This window comes from Delphinus delphis, chromosome 2 (genome assembly GCF_949987515.2).
Source record: "Delphinus delphis chromosome 2, mDelDel1.2, whole genome shotgun sequence".
Lineage (NCBI taxonomy): Eukaryota > Metazoa > Chordata > Mammalia > Artiodactyla > Delphinidae > Delphinus > Delphinus delphis.
The window spans coordinates 35,278,170-35,302,335 of NC_082684.1; the positions used below are offsets into that span (position 1 = coordinate 35,278,170).

General features: G+C 37.0%; 1 protein-coding gene and 1 pseudogene across 9 annotated transcripts in view; one reads left to right on the forward strand and one right to left on the reverse strand.

The window, feature by feature from the left end:
• The window catches only part of GPHN (gephyrin), a 626,216-nt gene that overhangs the window by 155,266 nt on the left and 446,784 nt on the right, over window positions 1-24,166 (reverse strand). For all 9 annotated transcript variants that reach the window (XM_060004380.1, XM_060004374.1, XM_060004382.1 and 6 more), the window contains one exon: window positions 20,150-20,192. In XM_060004380.1, the coding sequence (XP_059860363.1) occupies window positions 20,150-20,192 (43 nt within the window). The remainder of the gene's footprint in view (window positions 1-20,149; window positions 20,193-24,166) is intronic.
• LOC132421159 (mitochondrial assembly of ribosomal large subunit protein 1-like) lies at window positions 2,672-7,131 on the forward strand (annotated as a pseudogene).

Below are 24,166 nucleotides of genomic sequence, written 5' to 3' on the forward strand. Positions count from 1 at the left end.
GGACCTAATGAAGCTTAAAAGCTTTTGCACAGCAAAAGAAACCATAAACAAGACAAAAAGACAACCCTGAGAATGGGAGAAAATATTTGCAAATGAAGCAACTGACAAAGGATTAATCTCCAAAATTTAGAAGCAGCTCATGCAGCTCAATATCAAAAAAACAGACAACCCAATCCAAAAACGGGCAGAAGACCTGAACGGACATTTCTCCAAAGAACATATACAGATCGCCAACAAACACATGAGAGGATGCTGAACATCACTGATCATTAGAGAAATGCAAATCAAAACTACAATGAAATATCACCTCACACCAGTCAGAATGGCCATCATCAAAAAATCTACGAACAATAAATGCTGGAGAGGGTGTGGAGAAAAGGGAATCTTCTTGTACTGTTGCTGGGAATGTAAATTGATACAGCCACTATGGAGAACAGTACAGCAGTTCCTTAAAAAACTGAAAATAGAACTACCATATGACCCAGCAATCCCACTTCTGGGCATATACCCTGAGAAAATCATAATTAAAATAGAGTCAGGTACCACAGAGTTCATTGCAGCTCTATTTACAATAGCCAGGACATGGAAGCAACCTTAGTGTCCATTGACAGCTCAATGGATAAAGAAGATGTGGCACATATATACAATGGAATATTACTCAGCCAGAAAAAGAAACGAAATTTAGTTATTTGTAGTGAGGTGGATGGACGTAGAGTCTCTCACACAGAGTGAAGTAGTCAGAAAAACAAATACTGTATGCTAACACATATATATGGAATCTAAAAAAAAAAAAAAGTGGTCATGAAGAACCTAGGGGCAAGATGGGAATAAAGATGCAGACCTACTAGAGAATGGACTTGAGGACATGGAGAGGGGGAAGGGTAAGCTGGGAGAAAGTGAGAGAGTGGTAGTGTATGTATGGACATATATACACTACCAAATGTAAAATAGATAGCTAGTGGGAAGCAGTTGCATAGCACAGGAAGATCAGCTCGGTGCTTTGTGACCAGCTACAAGGGTAGGATAGGGAGGGTGGGAGGGAGGGAGACACAAGAGGGAAGAGATATGGGGATATATGTATATGCATAACTGATTCACTTTGTTATAAAGCAGAAACTAACACACCATTGTAAAGCAATTATACTCCAATAAAAATGTTAAAAAAAAAAGAAAAAAAAGATGTGGGGCTTCCCTGGTGGCGCAGTGGTTGAGAGTCCACCTGCCAATGCAGAGGACACGGGTTCGTGCCCCGGTCCGGGAGGATCCCACATGCCGCGGAGTGGCTGGGCCCGTGAGCCATGGCCGTTGAGCCTGCGCGTCCGGAGCCTGTGCTCCGCAGCGGGAGAGGCCACAACAGTGAAAGGCCCACGTACCGCAAAAAAAAAAAAAAAAGATGTGGCACATATATACAATGGAATATTACTCAGCCATAAAAAGAAATGAAACTGAGTTATTTGTAGTGAGGTGGATGGACCTAGAGACTGTCATATGGAGTGAAGTCAGTCAGAAATAGAAAAATAAATACTGTATGCTAACACATATATATGTAATCTAAAAAAAAAAAGGTTATGAAGAACCTAGGGACAGGACAGGAATAAAGATGCAGACATAGAGAATGAACTTGAGGACGTGGAGAGGGGGAAGGGTAAGCTGGGATGAAGTGAGAGAGTGGCAATGGACTTACATATACTACCAAATGTAAAATAGATAGCCTTATATATACTACCAAATGTAAAACAGCTAGCTAGTGGGAAGCAGCTGCATAGCACAGGGAGATCAGCTGAGTGCTTTGTGACCACCTAGAGGGGTGGGATAGGGAGGGTGTGAGGGAGATGCAAGAGGGAGGAGATATGGGGATATATATATATGTATAGCTGATTCACTTTGTTATAAAGGAGAAACTAACACACCATTGTAAAGCAATTATACTCCAATAAAGATGTTTAAAAAAAAAAAAAAAAAAAAGAAGAAAGTCAGTTCTGTCGTTGTTTAACCCAAATCCCAAAGCCTCTATTTTACTTCTTTTACAGTTTGTTCAAATACTCTCCAGAAATTAGCATAGAATTTTACACACAGTTAAATGAAGAAGAATGCCTTTTCACCAAATTAGGTGCAGATAAATTACTTTGCACTCTAGGGATATTTCTGCCTAGATAAATACAGTTGACTACTATGTTAGAATGAGAGTTGAAACCTGACCTTACTATACTATTGTTTTCATAATCATAACTTTATTAATCCAGAAACTTCTTGCCCAGGAAGATAAAACTTCAAATAACTTTATTACTCAGTCTAGGAATTTTCTGAAAGAGCTATTAGCTCTTGTGTGTGTGTGTGTGTGTGTTTCTTCTTTTATGTATGTATGTATGTATGTATGTATGTATGTATGTATGTATGTATGTATGGCTGTGTTGGGTCTTCATTGCTGCATGTGGGCTTTCACTAGTTGTGGTGAGGGGGGGCTACTCTTTGTTGTGGTGCCCAGGCTTCCCATTGCGGTGGCTTCTCTTGTTGCAGAGCATGGGCTCTAGGCACAGGGGCTTCAGTAGTTGTGGCATGCGGGCTCAGTAGTTGTGGCTTGCGGGCTCTAGAGCACAGGCTCAGTAGTTGTGGCGCGTGGGCTTAGTTGCTCCGCGGCATGTGGGATCTTCCCAGACCAGGGCTCGAACCCATGTCCCCTGCATTGGCAGACGGATTCTTAACCACTTCACTGCCAGGTAAATCCCGACCCATTAGCTCTTAAATAGACAGTATCAAAGACAGTTTAAACACCAAGACTATTTTAAGCCCTCATCCACAAATCTTTGTGTGCTGGGGGTGGGGTGGGGGTGGGGGCCCTGGGCACTGCTGTGGTACACAACCTCTTTCCAGGGAGTGAGGCATGCTGTGGGCACATGGCCCTGGTCTCCACTGCTGGCCATGAGGTGGCCTACTGCAGAACTAGCAATTGGCCTGGGCTGCCTGGCCCTAAGCCCTGCCTGGAAAAGCAGGTGGGAGGAAAAGTGGGGAGGGGTGCCTGGAGTCTGGCACAGCAGATCATATTAATCCCAAATTTGGCATTGATATGCTGGTTTCACTTTGGGGCAAGAAAATGAAAGAGATATTTGTGTGATAAAAGTTCCTCCAGAGGTGAAATATACAGATTGTGTATATTGTGTATACAGATTGTGTATATACACATTGTGATTGGGAATGGACTCTCCATCAGATACTTACATGTCATGGCCTACCTAGTTCACTGTGAAATGTACAAATGCCTGAGATGTAAAAGTGAGCCTCACATTAAGATCCAAAGGAAGACAGATTGAAAGATTTAATATTGTTAAGATGGTAATAGTACCCAAAGCAATCTATGGATTCACTGTAATACCCATCAAAGTCCCAAAGACCTTTTTCTTTTCCCCAGAAATGGAAAAGCCAATCCTCAAATTCATATGAAATGGCAAGGGACCCCAAAGAGACAAAACAATATTGAAAAATAAGAATAAGGCTGAAGGATTCTCACTGCCCGATTTTAAAACTTACTACAAATCTACAGTAATCAAAACAATGTAATATTGGCATAATGATAGACATATAGATTATGGAATAGAGAGTTCAGAAATAAACCAATTCACCTATAGTAAGTTGATTTTTGACCAGGATGCCAAGACCATTCAATGGGGGAAAGAATAGTCTCTTTAACAAATGGCACTGGGACAACTGGATATCCATATGCAAAAGAATGACTGGATCACTACCTCACACTATATACAAAAATTAACTCAAAATGGATCAATGACCTAAATATATAAGAGCTAAAACCATACAAGTCTTAGAAGAAAACATAGGAGTAAAGTTTCATCACTTTGGACTTGGCAATGAAATCTTAGATAGGATATCAAAAGCACACACAACAGAAGAAAACATATATATATAAAACTTCATCAAAATTAAAAACTTTTGTGCATCAAAGAACATTATCAAGAAAGTGAAGAGATAACCTAGACAGTGGGAGAAAGTATTTGCAAATGATATATCTGATAAGGTCTAGTACCCAGAATATATAAAGAATTCCTACAATCAACAACAAAAAGACAAGCCACCTGAATAAAAACTGGACAAAAGACTTCAAAAGACAGTTCTCCAAAGAAGATACACAAATGGCCAAGAAGTACATGAAAAGATGCTCCACATCATTTCTCATTAGGGAAATGCAAATGAAAACCAAAATGAGATACCACTTCATTTCTACTAGAATGGTTATAATGAAAAAAACAAAAAACATAAAACAAAAAATGAAAAACAAGTTTCGGCAAGGATGTGGAGAAATTGGAATCCTTGTACACTGCTGTTGAGAATGTACAATGGTTCAGCCACTGTGAAAAATAGTTTGGCAGCTCCTCAGAAAGTTAAACATAGAATTAATATATGATCCAGCAATTCTACCTCCTAGGTATATACCCCAAAGAACTGAAAATAGGTACTCAAACAAATGTAGGTACAGGCATGTTCAAATCAGCACTATTCACAATAGCCAAAAGGTGGAAACACAAATGTTCATAAACTGACCAATGCATAAACAAAATATGGTATAAATATACAGTGGAATATTATGCAGCCATAACAAGGAATGAAATACTAACACATGCTACAACATGGATGAACCTTGAAAACATTAAGCTAAGTAAAAGAAGCTAGATAAAAATCGTCTCATATTACATTAATCTGAAATTGTATGATTCCATTTATATGAAATATTCAGAATAGGCAAATCCTTAGAGGCAGAAAGCAGATTGGTGGTTGTCAGGGGCTGGGGAATGGAGAGTAACTGCTTAAAGGGTATGGTGTTTCCCTTTGGGGTGATGAAAATATTTTGGAACTAGACAGAGGTGGTGGTTGCACATTATAAATTTACTAAATACTACCGAATTATTGACTTTAAATGATTAATAATTTTACATTATGTGAATTTTACCTCAATTAAAAAAAATTAAAAGGAAAGACACTGATGATTGGTTTTATGTGGACTTTGGCAGCCATGGTAATTCATTTGATGTTCTAGAAACCAGAGAAACCTACCAACTAGAGAAATTATGGATCACGTGCTCATATGACATTTAGTTTAGATAGCATCTAACATTACCTAAAGATTTCATTTTTGGAATTGACGATGACACTTCATCTCTGAGTCCAGTGGAATTTGAGTATGAATGAAGTGAAATGAACTATTTTAGTCATTTCAGATTGGGAATGACTCATTTCTCTGAAAAATATAACTCCTTATCACTATATAGTTTGGTTAGGTTGTTATTAACATAAGCCTTACCTGTGTCCTGGGTACTCATGCTGACTGACAACGTGAAGACTGTAGCTAAATGACTGAATACACCAAAAAAATCCATATGTTCAAGTCACAACTTTAACATGTTGTCTTTATTTTTGGGGATCCCTGCAGGATTTCCTGGAGTTAGCATTGGCCCTTTTGTTCAACTTGAGCTTTGCTCAGGTTGTAATTAATTTTACTTACATGCAAATCTATTCTGTAGAGTAGAAAGGCCAAAATTAAAGTAAAACCAAACAAAGCCACACACCATACACACAAAATCCTTGTCTTGCTGTATCCACCCATCTTAAACTGTTACATCATGATCTTTACCCAATTCTAATCAAACTGTCACAAGGAAAAACTCAACTTAAACCTCGCTTCAAAATATCATAAATACCTCAATGTTGAGCGCACACTGAGATGCTACTAATACTCTGTTAAGGTGGTATTCTCCCTGGCTACACTAACCTCATATTTGTGGGGAGTCAACATTCAACAGTCTTAGAGGCCATCAGGAGACCCAGTCAAGACTGACCCCTTCCCGCCAAAGCGCAAGATTCTTGATTTGACAACAGCAAGCTCCTCTGAGACCCCTTGACCCTCCTGCTTTGGGGAATGGGAGTGTCTCTAATCACCACAGTGAGATAAGTCTCACATTAGACTGAGCACTCATTTATTTTCTTTGAGCTCCCCAAGAGCTAAATTTATTTTGTCTTGTAGGAATAAGGAACCCATCTTCTTACTAACATTACTGTTTGTCTCTGTCTATCCTTGTCATTTTCTGTTATACCTCTATAAGGGGAAAATTCCTATGGAAAAATATGGGCGTAGGCCCCAATAAGTCTATTTTGCAAACTGGCTCTGGGAATTGAGAGGTTCAGGTTTCTTCTCAAAGTGGTGTCCTTTCATTAAGCTTTGCCCTGGGTTACCCATCAACCTCTGAGAACTTCCCTTGTTCTTATTTTGTTAGTGAGAGTCTGACTGTGGAAGAGAGCTCCCTTCAAAGCTTTTGATGCTCTGGAACTACAAATACGTCAGTTTGTAGTTGGACAGTCCACTCATTAGGTTGGGGAGTCTGATGTATGAGGTGTCCAAGCAACACCTTGGATGGACTATTCACAGGTTCTCGTTTGCGTTAGTCTAAACTTAAATCTATGCCTCTATCCAGGCCAGAATCCTACTTTTTACATGCATTTATGTTATACCCCAAATCTATGTATTTATCTTTAATTTCACCAAGGATAATTTAGAATTATAGTGGTCACTTTGGGGAACTTCTGTTATAAACAAAATTGTTTGAGAGGTGCTGTAGGACAAAAAAGGAACAAAATTCCAAACATCTAATGGGCTGGATATTTTTGATTGGTGTGAGGAAATAACCAAAAGAAATTCAGATTCCAAAATTGCTTAAAGAAATTCCTTGGTCAAGGCAAAATAAAAATGTGAAAAACTTAAAATAATGTTTGTTTAGATCCTCCAAAATCATACCTTGAACCTAGTGGATTTTATCTTATTTCTCTTTCCCCATCCTATACTCCTCCATTTCCCTCCATCCGTCTCTCCCTCTGTTCCACTCCCCTTTCCTTGTGGCTGGCCAGAAACTTCCAAAGCTCAGTTACCTCTTAAAGTTTAACTTCCTTCAGAACAGAAAAAAATCCCCTTATGGTTGATTTTAAGCTCCGTTCTTCCTCTGAGCTGAGAGTCATCAATGACTTTCCAAAGCCTAGAAAGGGCAGAGTGAAATTTGCAGAGAAATTTGGAATAATTTTAAGAACATACCCAGGGCTTCCAGTTCTATAACAATTAGTTCTTATGTTTGTGGAAGCTTGAGACACAAAAAATTCCATGAGAAAGCAGAATTGAAGAACCTGAGGGTAACTCAGAAGAACCTAAACTGCACAGGAAACCAGAGGGGTTTAGAAAAGCTAGAGAAGTTGGTCATAGTCTTTTGGAGGCGATTCCAGAAGTCCTTCCTGAGAAAGTAGACTGGGCTCTGACTTTCCCCTTTAGCTAAAGGGGAAAAAAAATAAATTAATGAGGGGTATTTTTTGTTTTACCCTTAAATTCCCAGGGAGAAATTTCTCTAAATATTAAAGGAGAACCTTGCCAAAAAAAAGTTTTTTTTTTTTTTATTGATATAGAGGCAAACACTATCAATCTTAAACTCGACCACTGTTACACAATCTCCCCCATGGGGTAAAAAAACCTACTCAGTGGGTATCTCTAATAATCCTTTTGTTGGTTCCATGTCATTCATAACTGTTATCCTTGGACATTTAACAAAATAACATTCTTCCTTCTTCTGTGATATCATACCTGCTAACTTGCTAGGCAGGGTGTACTATAATAGAATTGTTAAATATTTTCCTGATGGTTTCTTTCTTGAAATCTCTGAGGACTCCCTTATTTGCAAAGAGAATATAGCTAATTTGGAAATTGATTTACTAGTATCTTTGTGTTTAAATCAACCCTAAATTGAAGATCTGAAGGAGATGCCAGACTTTTTCATTCTGTGAGCAAAAATTCTATGAATATAGGGAGGATTACAGGGGCTGAACCTATTAGTACCCAAATCAAGCCGTTGAAACCTATACCCCAAAGTGTAAAATGCTCTCTTGAACCAGAAGCTAAAGAAGCACTAAAACTAACAGGTAAAAGTAAATAGAGAAAAGATGCAACATATGTTGTACTAGTTTTTGTAACACTTCTATCCCTCAGTCAAAATGCTGCATGGGTGGGGATAGGGATTTGTTCAGCACAACAGGCCCATAATAGAATAGTCATTTCCCACTTCCATGTAGTACCAATCCCCAAACGTATTTTATCTTCAGTACCTCCTGAGGCTGCATATTTGACTGTGGAGATTTATGTTCTGCTTTCTTTAATGACTCTTTAGGTCAAAATAGTCAATATTTGTTTGCCTTCTCCTGAGAAAATACAAAATATACTTTGACTGTTATGTTGCAAAGATTTACTGAAACACTCTCCTACTTTTCACAAGTCCTCAACCAGGACCTTAAGACTTTATATTTCCCTGTGATCCTACTCTAATTCAACATGTGGGTAACGTTGTGTTCTAAAGATGGAGTGAGCTCTAAGATTGATTCCATCTATCCACTTACTTTTTTAACTCACAAAGAGGATAAAGTTTCCAAAGAGAAGTTACAACTTTGTCTAAGTAAAGTTCATTACCTAGAACATGATTTCTCTCAAGGAAGTAAATCTCTTACTCCTGACAGAATATGGACTTTAACTAAGAGATAATAAAAAGGATTCTTGAGTCTCACTGACTGTCGTGGGCCATGCGTTCCCAACTTTTCTGCAATTGCCATGCCAATAAAAGACTTAACCAAGTCCTTTGAAAGTGAACCTCTTCCCTAGGCACCAAACATGAACAGGCCTTTTGTGAGTTAAAATTAGCTCTTTACTAACTTCCTACCTAATTTTTATAAAATTTCATCCCTAGGATATGATCCTTTGTCAGAGGCAAATCTTCCCAGATGGCAGAACTCTGTGAGCACACCAGAAGTTTTAGTTAGCTACAGATATTAGGGTTAATATATGCATTGACTGTAGATTTGCTTTTGTGTTATTCCATGATTTTGAAATGCTTTGGAAACAAGGAAGGGTCTTGACCTCAGAAGGAATCTCAGTTAAGAATGGTTAGCAATTTAGGAACTTCTGTGGTGGTCCAATGGTTAAGACTCCACACTCCCAATGCTGTGGGCCCAGGTTCGTTCCCTGGTCGGGGAACTAGATCCCGCATGCTGTAACTAAAGATCCCACATGCTGCAATGAAGATCCTGCATATGGCAACTAAGACCCAGCGCAGCCAAATAAATTAAAAAAAAAAAAAAGGTTAGCAATTTATAGAAATTTTAAGTGCTCTAATGCTTCCTGAGGAAGTGGCTATTATAAAAATAGGAGCTCAAACAAAAGGAGATAATATGGAAGCTAGAGGAAATGTCTTGACTAATCATCATGCCAGACAGACAGCCTTCACTAAAATTATAGCCCTTATAATACCCCAAGGGACCAAGTGTTTGCTTCAAAAGCGAATTGAGTTCAAAGCCCCTATTATAGAATGCTAGCAATCAGCTCCAGTCAGAAAAGAGGTACCACGAGAAAGCTGGGTGTAAATTGCACTATTAGCTATTTAGCAGCACTGAAGGACTTCAAACAGAATCTTATAAAAATTTTACATGAAATTACCCACAAGTTAAAGAAGAAATTTGCCACTGTACATAATTAATACTGATGGGAAAGCTTTACTCTATCTCATCTGTCACCACTATAATCCTGGTAAGAATATAAAGGTGGGACATGGATAAGAGTCCAAAACTCAGGGCCCCCTCCTGAGGTTTAAACACCTCCAAATGTGTTTCATGAAACTACTCTCTGGGTTTTGAATATGTTCATGGTGATTGTTTACTTATTCTTAGGATGGTTTGAAGCCTTCCCTTGATAAAGAGCTATAACTCTAATAGTAGGAAAATTTTCTTGATCTCATGTTCCCAATCCAGGGAATTCTGACCTTTCTCTCTAGTGATGGAGGCATCCATTTTCCTGGGCCTATTACTAAAGAGTTTTGGAAAGATATGCCACTTACTAATTTCACCCCCAATCTTCAGGAAAGGTAGAGAGAACAAACATGGAAACTCTTGAACTTCCATGACCTAAGGCATTGTCTTTAATGGCAACGAGATCAAATCTTTCTGTGGTTCATCAACTCTCCCACATACATCTAGGAATATCTCCTTAAATTCCACACTATTGCAAGCAGATATGGCTAAATATTGCAAGGAATTATTCATGCCATACACCAAGTCTTATAAACAGGTACAAGCAGCCTTTCATCAACACCCTTTTAAATAACCTTGTATGACCTAAAACCCAGAGAAGTGGTCTTTTGGAAGAGACATCAGAGAAAGACAGCTCTGGAACCCCGTTGGACCTTATCAAGTACTGTTAGTAATCAGCACAGCTATACAACTCTAAAGGTTTGATCCTTGGATTCATGTCTCCCAAAGAGGCATAATCCATTCCTGAATTTGTAGATTTTAAGCCGAGGAGTTTTTAGAAATCCTCTAGAAACAGACAATTCTCTGAAAGAGACATCCTCCATCCAAGACCTTTGACCATATGAGTGTAGGGAGCTTCTACCCAAGATCCATAGAATAAGAAGGTGGACTGCCACAGTTTTATCTGCATTCTATTGTTCTTTATTTTCATTGTTATTTTCTTCCCTTTCTTCCCCTGGTGTAATGTTTCTTTAACTGTTATCTATATTGCCCTATTCTTAATATTGCACTTCGTTTGCATCCTTAATCATTCATTGGTATGTATCTAATACTTGGCTGTTATTTACTTGTGAACTAGCTAAAGTATACAACCAAACTGGTTTTGCACTACATTATTATTATTATTTTTGGTAGCCAACCAGATTCCTTTGGTTCCACTTCCTCAAATTGAATCTGTTGGTTTCCTGGGGAACTATGCTCAACTATTAGGTGACTTTTCCAATGACACACTATGTAACAGGCCAAAGAGATGGAAATCTAAAACCCTTTCTTAGGTCATACCTAGAAGACAAGGTTCTTGACTCCACCAAAATAATTCTCTAATTTTTTTGGGTGGGAAGCAAACTTTAAAAGAAATAGAACTTGTAAGGGAACTAAGAAACAACAATATATTATTTGGAGGCTGTCTCACTTTTATACACCTTACAAGTTACTATTTTTCTTTTGTTTCAGATCCTCTAAATGGACTCAACACTTTAAATTTTATTGTATGGTGCAGAATTATTTTTGATGAGTGGCTCCAAATGTTATAACATATTTGATAACCACTTATGGGTATTTTGATCCCAAATAGGTCATTGGGTGTTCCCCAATTACTGGTATTGGATTTGTGGTACAAAGCCTACAGACTGGATAGGATCTTACTATCTTTGTAAACTGACGCCTGCCTTCAGTAGAGTCCCTAGCATCATCCAAGATCCATTTTTAAGCCATCAGTTTCTTTTTGAAGAAAAAAAAGATTGTTAGATAATTTAATTTTTAAAAAAGTAGGAAAAGTGGACCTTGATTTAAGAATAAATATCATGATCACTCCAGAGAAATTCTGGATTTCTTTCTTCCTTTCTCAAGCCTCTTTACTTCAAGCTTTACAAGAGGCGCAGAAAGTAGGGAGTGTGCTACATGCTCTGATTCAGACACTAGTAGGTGAGTTAGATAATGCCACCAAGACTAAAGAACTCCTCACTTGAAAGTTTCATGAAATTACAGTGGCAGTGGCTCAGCTGCTTTAGATATAATATTGGCCTTTGAAGGAAAAACATGTGCTGCTTTTAGATAAGAATGTTGTTCTTACATGCCTGTATACTTCTCTGGAATCATTTATATTACGAAAAGGGTCCAGTAAGCAAACAAAGAAGTCAGAAAATTGGGTAGTTTGGCTAATAACCCTATATCTTCTTCTAAAAATTCCTCAGATTGGCTTAATTTTGTTTTTGTTTCTCTCCCCAGTTTTACTGAGATATAACTGACATGCAGCATTGTAAGTTTACGGTGTACAGAATAATTTGACTTTCATATATTGTGAAATGGTTAATAGAATAAGTTTATTTAACATCCATCACCTCATATAGATACAAAAGAAAAAGAAATTTTTTTCTTGTGATGAGAACTCTAGGGACCTATACTCTAACAACTATCAAATATACCATACAATAATGTTAACTATAGTCACCGTGTTGTATATTATATCCTCAGTACTTGTGTGCCTTATATCTGGGAGTTTGTACCTTTTGACCACCTTCATCCAGTTCTCCTAACACACACTCCCTGCTTCTGGTAACCACAAATCTGATCTCCTTTTCTAGGAGTTTTTTTTGATTGTTATGATAAGTGAGATCATATAGGGTTTATCTTTCTTTGATTTATTTCACTTAACATAATGCCCTCAAGGTCCATCCTTGTTGTTGCAAATAGCAAGAATTCTTTCCTTTTTAAGGCTGAATAATATTCCAGTGTGTGTGTGTGTGTGTGTGTGTGTGTGTGTGTGTGTGTGTGTCTATGTGTGTGTGTATACATGACACAACTACTTTATCCATTCATCCATTGGCGGACATAAGTTCTTTCCATGTCTCAGCTATTGTAAATAATGCTGCTATGAATAAGGGATGTAGATATCTTTTCAACATAGTGTTTTTGTTTCCTTTGGATATATTCACAGAAGTAGCATTGCTGAGTAGTATGGAAGTTCTATTTTTAATTTTTTCAGAAATCTCCATATTGTTTTCCCTGTTGCCTGCATCAAATTGCAGTCCCACCAACAATGAATGAGGGTTCCCTTTTCTTCCCATCCTTGCCACTATTTGTTATCCCTTGTCTTTTTGATGAAAGCCATTTTGACAGGCATGAGGTGATATCTTATTATGATTTTGATTTGTATTTCCCTTATGATTAGTGATGTTGAGTGCCTTTTTCATGTACCTGTTGGTCATTTGTATATCTTCTTTGGAAAAATATCTATTCAGGTCTTTTTATACTGGATTTTTAATTTATTTATTTTTGCTATTGAGTTGTATGAGCTTTTTATATACTTTTAATATACCCTTATCAGGTATTCAGTTTGCAAATATTTTTTTCCCATTCTATAGGTTGTCTTTTCATTTTGTTAATAGTTTCTTTTGCTATGCAGAAGCTTTTAGTTTGATGTAGTCCCACTTGCTTACTTTTTATTTTGTTGCCTGTCCCGTAGGTGTAATATCCAAAATATCATCGACAAAATCCATGTAAAGCAGCAGTCCCCAATCTTTTCGGCACCAGGGACTGGTTTTGTTGAAGACAATATTTCCATGGACTGGGGTGGCGGGGGAGGATGGTTCAGGCGGTAATGCAAGTGATGGGAAGCATGGTTCAGGTGGTAATGTGAGTGGTGGGGAGCGGCAGAAGAAGCTTCGCTCACTCATCTGCTGCTCATGTCCTGCTGTGCGGCCCAGGTCCTAACAGGCTGCAGATTGGCACCGGGCTATGGCCCAGGGGTTGGGGACAACTGATGTAAAGGAACTTTTTTCCTGTGTTTTCTTCTAGGAGTTTTATGGTTTCTGGTCTTACATTTAAGTCTTTTAAGTCATTTCCAGTTAATTTTTGTAAGTGGTGTAAGACAGGTGTCTACTTTCCTTCTTTTATTTTATTTTAAATAGTTATTTATTTGGTTGTGCTGGGTCTTAGTTGCGGCAGGCGGTCTCCTTAGTTGCAGCTCATTGATTCCTTAGTTGTGGCAGGTGGGTTCCTTAGCTGCAGCTTGAGGTCTCCTTAGTTGCAGCTTGCTGGTTCCTTAGTTGCGGCACGTGGACTCCTTAGTTACAGCAGGCAGCCTCCTTAGTTGTGGCATGCGAACTCTTAGGTGCAGCACGCATGTGGGATCTAGTTCCCTGACCAGGGATCAAACCTGGACACCCTGCATTGGGAGCTCAGAGTCTTAAACACTGTGCCACCAGAGAAGTCCTTAGTTTCCTTCTTTTAAATGTGAATATCCAATTTCCCCAGCACCATTTATGGAATAGTCTTTTCTCCATTGAATATCCTTTGCTTCCTTGTCAAATATCAGTTGGCTGTATATGCATGGATTTATTTCTGGGCTCTTGATTCTGTTCCATTGGTCTATGTGTCTATTTTTATGCCAGAACCATACTATTTGATTATTATAGTTTTATAATATAGCTTAAAATCAGGAAGTGTGATGGCTCCCATTTTGTTCTCGTTTCTCAGGATAGCTTTGGCTATTCTGGGTCTTTCATGATTCCATACAAATTTTAGGATTTTTGTTTTCCACTTCTGCAAAAAATGCCATTGGAATGTTTTTTTTTAACATAAATTTATTTATTTTACTTTTGGCTACACTGAGTCTTTGTTGCCTCATGCGGGCTTTCTCTAGTTGCGGCGAGCAGGGGCTACTCTTGGCTGCAGTGCGCGGGCTTCTCATTGCGGTGGCTTCTCTTGTTGTGGAGCATGGACTCTAGGCACATGGGCTTTAGTAGTTGCGGCATGCATGCTCAGTAGTTGTGGCTCACAGGCTCTAGAATGCAGGCTCAGTAGTTATGGTGCATGGGCTTAGTTACTTAGTTGTTCCACAGCATGTGGAATCTTCCTGGACCAGGGCTTGAACCCGTGTCCCCTGCACTGGCAGGTGGATTCTCAACCACTACACCACCAGGGAAGCCCACCATTGGAACCTTGATAGGAATAGTCTACTGTCTACAGATGGCTTTGGGTAGTATGAACATTTTTAACAATATTAATTTTTCCAATCTATGAACAAAGGATACTTGTCCATTTATGTGTGTCTTCTTTGACTTCTTTCATCAATGTCTTGTAGTTTTCAGTGTAGAGACCTTTCTAACCTCCTTGGTTAAAGTTATTCTTAAGTATTTTATTCTTTTTGAAGCTACTATAAATGGGATCATTTTCTTTATTTCTTTTTCAGATAATTGTTAGTTCAGATAAGCTACTGAATTTTTGTGTGTCAATTTTGTATTCTGCAACTTTACTGAATTCATTGATCAGTTCTGTTTTTTGGTGGAGTCTTTAGGATTTTCTCTCTATATAATCATGTCATCTGCAAATACAGACTACTTTGTTTCTTCTTTTCCAATTCTGATGCTTTTAATTTCTTTTTCTTGCTTGATTGCTCTGTCTAGAACTTCTAGTAATATGTTATGTAGGGATGACGAAAGTGAGCACCCTTATCTTATACCTGATCTTAGAGGAAAAGCTTTCAACTTTTCACCATTGAATATGATGTTAGCTGTGAGCTTACCATATACGGCCTTTATTATGCTGAGGTACGTTCCTTCTATACCTATAAATTTGTTAAGAGTTTTTTTTTTTATCATGAACAAATGTTGAGTTTTGTCAAATGCTTTTTCTGTGTCTACTGAGATGATCATATGATTTTTTTCTTTCACTCTATTAATGTGATGCATCCCATTTATTTATTTGCATATATTGAGCTGTCCTTGTATCCCAGGGGTAAATCTTACTTGATCACAGGGAATGATCTTTTTAATGTACTGATAAATTCAGTTTGCTAGTATTTTATTGAGAATTTTTGTATCTATATTCATTAGGGATATTGGCCTGTAGTTTTCTTTTCTTGTGGTATCTTTTTCTGGCTTTGATATCAGGGTAATGCTGGTCTTATGAGTTTGGGAGTGTTTCCTTCTCTTCAATTTTTGGGAAGAGTTTGAGAAAGATCAGTGTTAATTCTTCTTTAAATATTTGGTAAAATTAACCAGTGATGCCATCTGTTCTTGGTTTTTTTTTTGTTGTTGGGAGATTTTTGATTATTGATTCAATCTCCTTACTAGTATTTGGTCTCTTCAGATCTTCTATTTCTTCCTGATTCAGTCTTGATAGATTATATGTTTCTAAGAGTTTTTCCATTTCTTCTATGTTGTCCAGTTTGTTGACATATAGTTGTTCTTGGCTTAATTTTGGACACTTTTGGCTCCTGGCTGAAAAAAGGACTACAAACTCTGATCATAATCCTTCTCACATTTGTGTAGCAGGGTTCAGATGTGAGACCTCCACAGTTCTAAATGTTGCTATATAGCTGCTGTCTCATTCAATAGTTCAATAAATGACCATCCAACAACAACAAATGCAGGCAAACTGACACTTATGAAGGTTGAAAAAACTTTCCTAGATAGTTGATGTAATACTGTGATTCCTTAAGTAAGGGTGAAGGTCTAGATTGATTGATTGATCACATCCTTAGATGTTAATGGTCTATCTTTCAGCTTAGGCTGATCACAAGGGGAATTCTGATACCTGAAACCATCTGTAAGTGCACAGCTTACTGTCTTCATTAGCATAACATTACTATTCCATTGTCTTTATCAGCATAATTTTACTATTCCAGAAGATTCTTCCTTGGAAGATAAAAGTTATAAATAACTTTATTGCTCATTCCAGAAGCTTCTTAAACAGAAAGCACCAACAAACGGTTTATACACCAAGACTCAGAAGTCCTTGCCTTGCCATGCCCGTGATTTCTAAATGATTATATCATGATCCTTATTTAATTCTAATCAAGCCCACGTTAAAAGAACTGCTTTAAATCAAATTTCAAAACCTTATAAATATCCTGACTTTGCCGTTCCCTTTCTGAGACTCTGAGACTAAGACTCTGTTGAAGTGGCACTCTCTCTCACCAGAGTAAGAATAAACTCAGCCTTTTATCAACAGGTTGTTTTAATATTGGTCAAAAAGTTCATTTGGTTTTTTTCTGTAAGAGGGCTCTAGTAGTGCTTACTTGTCTTTAACTTCATTCGAAGCAATTTTGTTAGATTGTATTGTGACAGCTACAATATCAGTGTGCATTAAAAAAATACCGTATCAAAATTGGTGAATTTTTGTGTAGCCATTTTAATATTGAAGATGGAAGAAAAAAAGCAACATTTGCGGCATGCTTTATTATTTCAAGAAAGGTAAAAACGCAACTGAAACCCAAAAAAAGATTTGTGCAGTGTATGGAGAAGGTGCTGTGACAGATCGAATGTGTCAAAAGTGGTTTGCGAAGTTTTGTGCTGGAGATTTCTCACTGGACGACGCTCCACGGTCGGGTAGGCCAGTTGAAGTTGATAGCGATCAAATCGAGACATTCACTGAGAACAATCATCGTTATACTCCACGTGGGAGATAGCCGACATACTCAAAATATCCAAATCAAGCATTGAAAATCATTTGCACAAGCTTGGTTATGTTAATCGCTTTGATGTTTGGGTTCCACATAAGTTCAGTGAAAGAAACCTTCTTGACCGTATTTCCGCATGCGATTCTCTACTTAAACATAACAAAAATGGACTGTTTTTTAAAACAAATTGTGACGGGCTATGAAAAGTGGATATTGTACAATAATGTGTAATGGAAGAGATCACGGGGCAAGCAAAATGAACCACCACCAACCACACCAAAGACCAGTTTTCATCCAAAGAAGGTGATGTTGTGTATATGGTGAAATTGGAAGGGAGTCCTCTATTATGAGCTCCTTCCGGAAAACCAAATGATTAATTCCAACAATTACTGCTCCCAATTAGACCCACTGAAAGCAGCACTCGACGAAAAGCGTCCAGAATTAGTCAACAGAAAATGCATAATCTTCCACCAGGGTAATGCAGGACCACATGTTTCTTTGATGACCAGGCAAAAACTGTTACAGCTTGGCTGGGAAGTTCTGATTCATCTGCCATATTCACCAGATATTGCACCTTCAGATTTCCATTTATTTCGGTCTTTACAAAATTCTCTTAATGAAAAAAATTTCAATTCCCTAGAAGACTGTAAAAGGCACCTGGAACAGTTCTTTGCTCAAAAAGATAAAAAGTTTTGGGAAGACGGAATTATGAAGTTGCCTGAAAAATGGCAGAAGGTAGTGGAACAAAACGGTGAATACATTGTTCAATAAAGTTCTTGGTGAAAATGAAAAGTGTGTCTCTTATTTTTACTTTAAAACCGAAGGAACTTTTTGGCCAATTCAATAGTTTTGAGGTGCTAAAGGAAGGTTACCTCTTGCTTGAACAAAGTTACCAAAGTTAACTCTTCCTTGGACAATTCTGAACAAGCTCTATTAAGTTCTAACTTTTTTCCTTTCTCTAGTATCTGCTGATTTTTGCTTTGATACATTTTTATATGTGCTAAAAAAGCAGTTGATCATAGTTTTCTTTTTATTAGCTACATTTTGGAAATGTTTTCCTTGAGGATAGTTAATTCAGTAAGTAAATGAAAAAATGATTAAAATAGAAGAAACTGTATGGGGTATACAAGAAGGATTAGTCACCTTGCCTTGGGGGAACTCAGAGAAGCCATCACAGAGGAGATCACACTTGAACTGAGTATGGAAGGATAAGTAAGAGTTTTCTAGGAAAATAAGGGGAATGGATATTTTATGCTCTGAGGGAAAGGGTCCCAAGGAATAGAGGCAGGACATAGCACTGAGAGAATGGGAGAACTGCTAATAGGGTCTCTATGACTGCAATATAGTATTACATGGCAAAGGAAGGAAAAAAAAAAGATAGAAATAGACTAAATAAGCAATGAGATTAAGAAGTTCAGAGGTAGAACAGCTCATGAAAAGTCCTGGGTGTGGCTATGGGCATGAGTATGAGTTACTAAAGCAGTATTGAGAGGAACGACCTTAAACTTATAGAACTCACAGAACTAAGAGGCTACAATGTTGGATGGGCTCTCTACATGGATCTAAATGGCTATATGGACCATCTACATGATTATTTTATCCTAAGAAAAGGTGAACAGAAAAACCTGGACCATCATAAGGTCCATCCAAAGTGATTAACAACCAACAAGCCAGTTAGAGCATAAGTGAAATGAAAGCAGTTCTAACAGCACAAAGATCCATGATAGAGGTGAAAAAGGTTTCAAAGAAATCTGTTCTCAGTAAGAAATTTTTTTAATTCCTAATCACCACAATCACTATCAGTGATCCATCATCATCTCAGGATCAACAATAAATGGAAATCATCAAAAATGTCATTTTAAAATTTCATTTATTTCTGTTGTTTTATTTTAGTAAATATTCAATCATCACTTCCTTGACTCTTAGTTTTCTCAACCTTAGGTCTTAAGGGATTATAGGACTTTACATCTCCTATTATTGAAGCACCTCCCTCAGATTCACATGCCTGTCAGATGTTATGAAAACTCACAAAAGTATACAAGTTAAACATGCCTGTTTGCACTTATTTTTATATAACTCTAATATGAAGGTCCTGGACAAACAACTGAAGTGTGCTTGCCTAATAACTCAAGGTCTTCAAGCTAAGGTAGCAGATTTACAACACAGAAATGGGAAAATCTTACATTAAAAAAAATAAATGAAACAAAATTTTACCTATTTGAAGTTCTCCAGGTACTTTTTAAATTGTTAAATAATACAGACATTCTACTGTAAATAGAAATCATTCCATTTACTAAAACTCCCAGTGGTGTAAGTAAGGACCCATTTCAGTATTGTCCTCCTGCACTTCTTCTCTTGATAATGATCAGGAAGAAGATAGGGTGATACCATTAATATTAAGTGACAGAGAACAGTATCTACAAAATTAGCATTTATACAGCACTTTTCTCTTAGAATCCCAAAGCTTTCAAGGCACAACCTTTGATGTCACATCATTTCAAGGATACAGGTAAGGAAAAGCTATTTATATTTCCTTTTTATAAGATAGGAAAATGAATAATACACAAAGTCAGAAAATGAATAATACGCAAAGTCAAATGACTTCCATGCAAATGTTATTGGTGATAAAACAGAAAAATAAGGTTTCTTCATCTTTGGTTTAGGGCACTATGTTCTGAAATATGCTGCCTGTGAAGATAACATCTTTTAGGAATTCATATTAATGAAATGATTATGATGTACCTGCTTAGGGGTCCTTTTTTTCTTTTTTAGATTCATTTAGTGGATTTATATTACATTATTTTCAGTTAGTCTGTTTTCAAATAACTTTTTGGCAGTGGGGCAATTAAAGAGGGTTCTCATCTTGGAGTCACAGAGGAGCTCATTACTACCCTAACCAGTAGTCCTGTCAAAGTTCTGATGTCAGGACTTGCAAAAACAATTGTGATAAGGGAAATATTCATTAATATATTGATACTGTTATTTTTAGAAGGCAAAAGCTCTAAAATTCATATTCTTGACATAAACTTTCCCCAGTGCTCTTCTTTATTCTTTCACCAAAATGTCATTTTTAGCTTTCCTTCTTGTTGAACCACAAGTTCTAATCCAGTAGTCCATCTGAAATAATGATATACTCACTGGCTCTGAGAATGTTCTCCTTGCTGCTGCACCTGGACTGGACCTGCAGAGAGAGCATAAACTCAGTAATTTAGGGCTCATAACAGAGATAGCCAGATATGTATATTTAATGGGCAAACTCCTGAGGTCTAGGAGCAAAGGCTTTATGTATCTCACATATAAAAACATGTTAATAAAAATATGTTACACTTATTCCATATATTTTTAATTTTTCCTTTTCTTACTTAAAGAAAGGACTGATTTCTAGAAAAAAAATTGGGGGCACAATATTGTACATGGGACAAGGGTAAAACTAATGGCATTTTTTAATTGATGTGTATTGGAAATTAGTATATGGGAAAAAATTCAAGTTACCACATATTCAGTTGTGAATTCAGATGCTTAATATTAAAGATACTGTGCTTATCTCTTGACTAAAACAATAATGCAATTCAAGTAATAAAGCTGTAATCAAATGTTCACTGGTAGTCATTTTTAGTTACATATGTTAATGAGGGGAAAAGAGAAATCTTCATATACAATATTTACATGTGAGTCTAATAACCTTTGTTATTTACTGATTATAATAATTGATTATAATTATAATATTAGTTATGAAAGATGTTTCAATTGGAAATCAATGAAATTGAAGTCATTTATTTGCCAGTTCTTAAGTGTGTATGTAGTTATCAATCAGAAACTCATGCTGATTCAAATATTTCAGGTCAAAGTGGAACATTCTTTTACATGTTGCAAAACTGATGAATTCAAGGGCCATGCTGGATGGCATTGACACTTGTTGATTTCAGAGGCAACTGTATTGAAACTCCACACCTCTTCTTCCCACTCCCCAGCAGCTTGCCCCAAATGGTATACACAGCAAATTAATTTCTATCGCTTAACACAGTCTACTATTGTAATGAAACAAATTATGAAAGTAATGTTGCAACGTAGGGTGGGTAATGGTTGTCCTTCCCTGAAAAAAACAATTGTTAATGTTTAAAGAAACAACAACAATAAAAAAAATCACATACACACAAGACACACCAAAAAAAAAAAAAAAAAAAAAAGAGAGAGGAAATATAATTCCAGATGTTAAAGTTATTCTCTTTTGGCCCAGATTGTTTAATTAGTTTTAAATACACTAGAATGAAGAAGCTAATCTGTAAGATAATATTCTTATATTCTTTTCTCGAAGTTTTATTGGAGAACAATGCTGGACCAAATGGGAAAGAAATTAATGACTACTTAAAGAAAATAATACAGTAAGGAAGACACGAGAGCAAGGAAAAGAAAAAAAAGAGAGACAGGTTTGAGGAGGGTAAATCTAGTAGATAGAAAAGAAAGTATGGTCTTATAGAAGGGGACAATATGTAAATGCAGAATGTTCTGCCATTTCTTATTGAAAATTCATACCAAGAGGGTAAGAATGACTAATGAACTTGCTGCAAAATAAACAAGCAAGTTGGCATACCATGGAATGAAAATAAGTGTTAACTATATCAGTACAGCCTTAAAGGAGAAAAGAAACAAACACTAATAGACAAATTAATAGACAAGCTTAATAAAGAGATAAACTACTTTTAAAAACGATTCAAAGAACACAGGAGATAGCCAAAAGAGTGAGAGAAAAATCTGGAGAGAGAAGGAAAAGAAAGGGGAAAATGTTGAAGGACAAAAACAGAATTCAAAGAAGTCAAATGGAAGTCAAGAAAGTCTTCAACAAGATGTAGAAACAGAAGGAGCCAAACCCATAGCGCAAAGCAACGTTTGCGAATGGAAAGCAGCTCCTTTGATCAGTAATAGTTACTCTTAAGTCGTATCCTCTATTCCTCCAGAGTTCATCTTTAAGCCCTTCCAATCTAGAGTGGAGCTAGTGTATGGATAGAAACAAGAGATTTACAATGAACAGAGCAGTTCAGATGAGTAGTTCAAATTGTCTCATCAAATGTTTCAACAGACTTATATAATGTCTAAATGGAAATGGAGGTGAAGTACTAGCTGGCTTTACCAAAAAAAGCGAACCAAATCAAAACCACAATAAAAAAAACACTCTCTCCCTTTCTTAGGTGGCCTAAAACTTAACAAAAAATTCATTCATAGCATTAATTTTTTTTTAAGTAGTTTTTTTTTTTAATTTACTTTTTAATTTATTTTTGGCTGCGTTGGGTCTTTGTTGCTGTGTGAAGGTTTTTCTCTAGTTGCAGCAAGCAGGGGCTATTGTTCGTTGCGGTGTGCGGGCTTCTCATTGCAGTGGCTTCTCTTGTTGCAGAGCAGGGGCTCTAGGCACGCAGGCTTCAGTAGTTCTGGCACATGGGCTCAGTAGCTGTGGCTCACAGGCTCTAGAGCACAGACTCAGTAGTTGTGGCACATGGGCTTAGCCACTCTGCGGCATGTGGGATCTTGCCGGACCAGGGCTTGAACCCACATCCCCTGGATTGGCAGGCGGATTCTTAACCACTGAGCCACCAGGGAAGTCCCTCATAGCATGAATTTAATAAAGAAACCCAAGTCTTGCTTTGTGGCACATCAGTTTAGAACGATATATTTCAAACAGTTTTGAAGAGAAATTTGGATGATGAGAAAAATTCAATATTCTGAATCTGGGTTCAAAAATTGCCAACATCAGTATAACCAATGTCTTCTCATTCACATTACATTGGCTATTTGATCCAGATTTGAGGGAAATCACTTTTAAAAATCAATGATTAAATGAACTTCTTTACTGTAGTGATTTTGAGTATACATTAAAAAATTGAGAAAATTAATTTAAAACATTTTAATACTTATGTGTGCAGTGGATGCCCTTTTCTGTACCATGAAACTTGTCATCATTATAATACTGACTTAATTTAATAAAATCCCAATATGAAGACTTTGCCTAGCTCACAATGTAATGGGATTTACTTGAAAGAATAAAGTTGAGAAACAACTATTGTTCTCACAATATGGACTATAAAAAAGGTAACACAGGTCTGTTTCAAGTTTTATGATTTGCTGTTGTTTTTCTTTATCTTACCCAATTTGTCAGGGATTAAAAATGAAAAGTATGGTGTTGGATGATCTGTTACTTTATTCTACTGGATTATGTTATTTTACTAAGATAAATTTATAGTATTGACAATTAATTCCCCTTTCAACTGAAATCAAAGCTAAAATCATGTGTAGAAACAGTATATTAAAGTCAATGGAGGAAATAAAAAACACAAGAGACTTACTGAAAATGAAGGTATTCATTTACTAATCAAGACTGCTTTCAGACATCAAATAATTCATTTAATTCATTTCAACATGTGTTTACATGTATAATTTTTGCTGAAGATCACATTGTCCATTAAGACATCTTAAGCAATGAAACAGAAAACAAAAGGAGGGAGAGCACGTAATAAACGGTAAGGAAAAAAAGTGAAAATGCTTTAAACAAAGCTGAGAAAACTTTAACAAACAACCACAATCTTTAGATACAGTTAGAGAAGTGACTTACCTTATGCTTAGGTCTTAACAAGAATAGCACAGTGTTTAAAGTCAGCTCTTCATTATGGGAGGTACAATTGAAAGCCATAGGTTATAATAACACGAATTGCTACACAGAAATGAAGACTTTTTCAGCCCAACATGAAAAGCTAACTCTTATGGGAAAACATTTCAACTTATGTTTAATGCAACATGAAGAACATTTGAGGGTGTAAACATCAAAACACATGAATCTCACACCAATAAGAGAGAGACAGCCCAATCTCTCAGGAACACAGAAGATTTAATCTGTGACCGTAATCTGTGACACATAAGGGAAGGCACATCACTCTAACATTGAAAGATGCATGCATAATGTGTAAGCATCCACTGAAAGCCCCCACACCCAACCCCCATCCCACTTGTACACACAAAAGCCCACTAAGATACAGAGAAAGAATGTAGTGCCAAGCTGTTATGAAGAAAGCAGGACACACGGAAGCACAGCAGTGGTCATGTGATTTGAGAGGTGTTCTTCCCTTAAACCATCCCATCACCATGCTTATTTTAAAGAAGCCAGGAAAA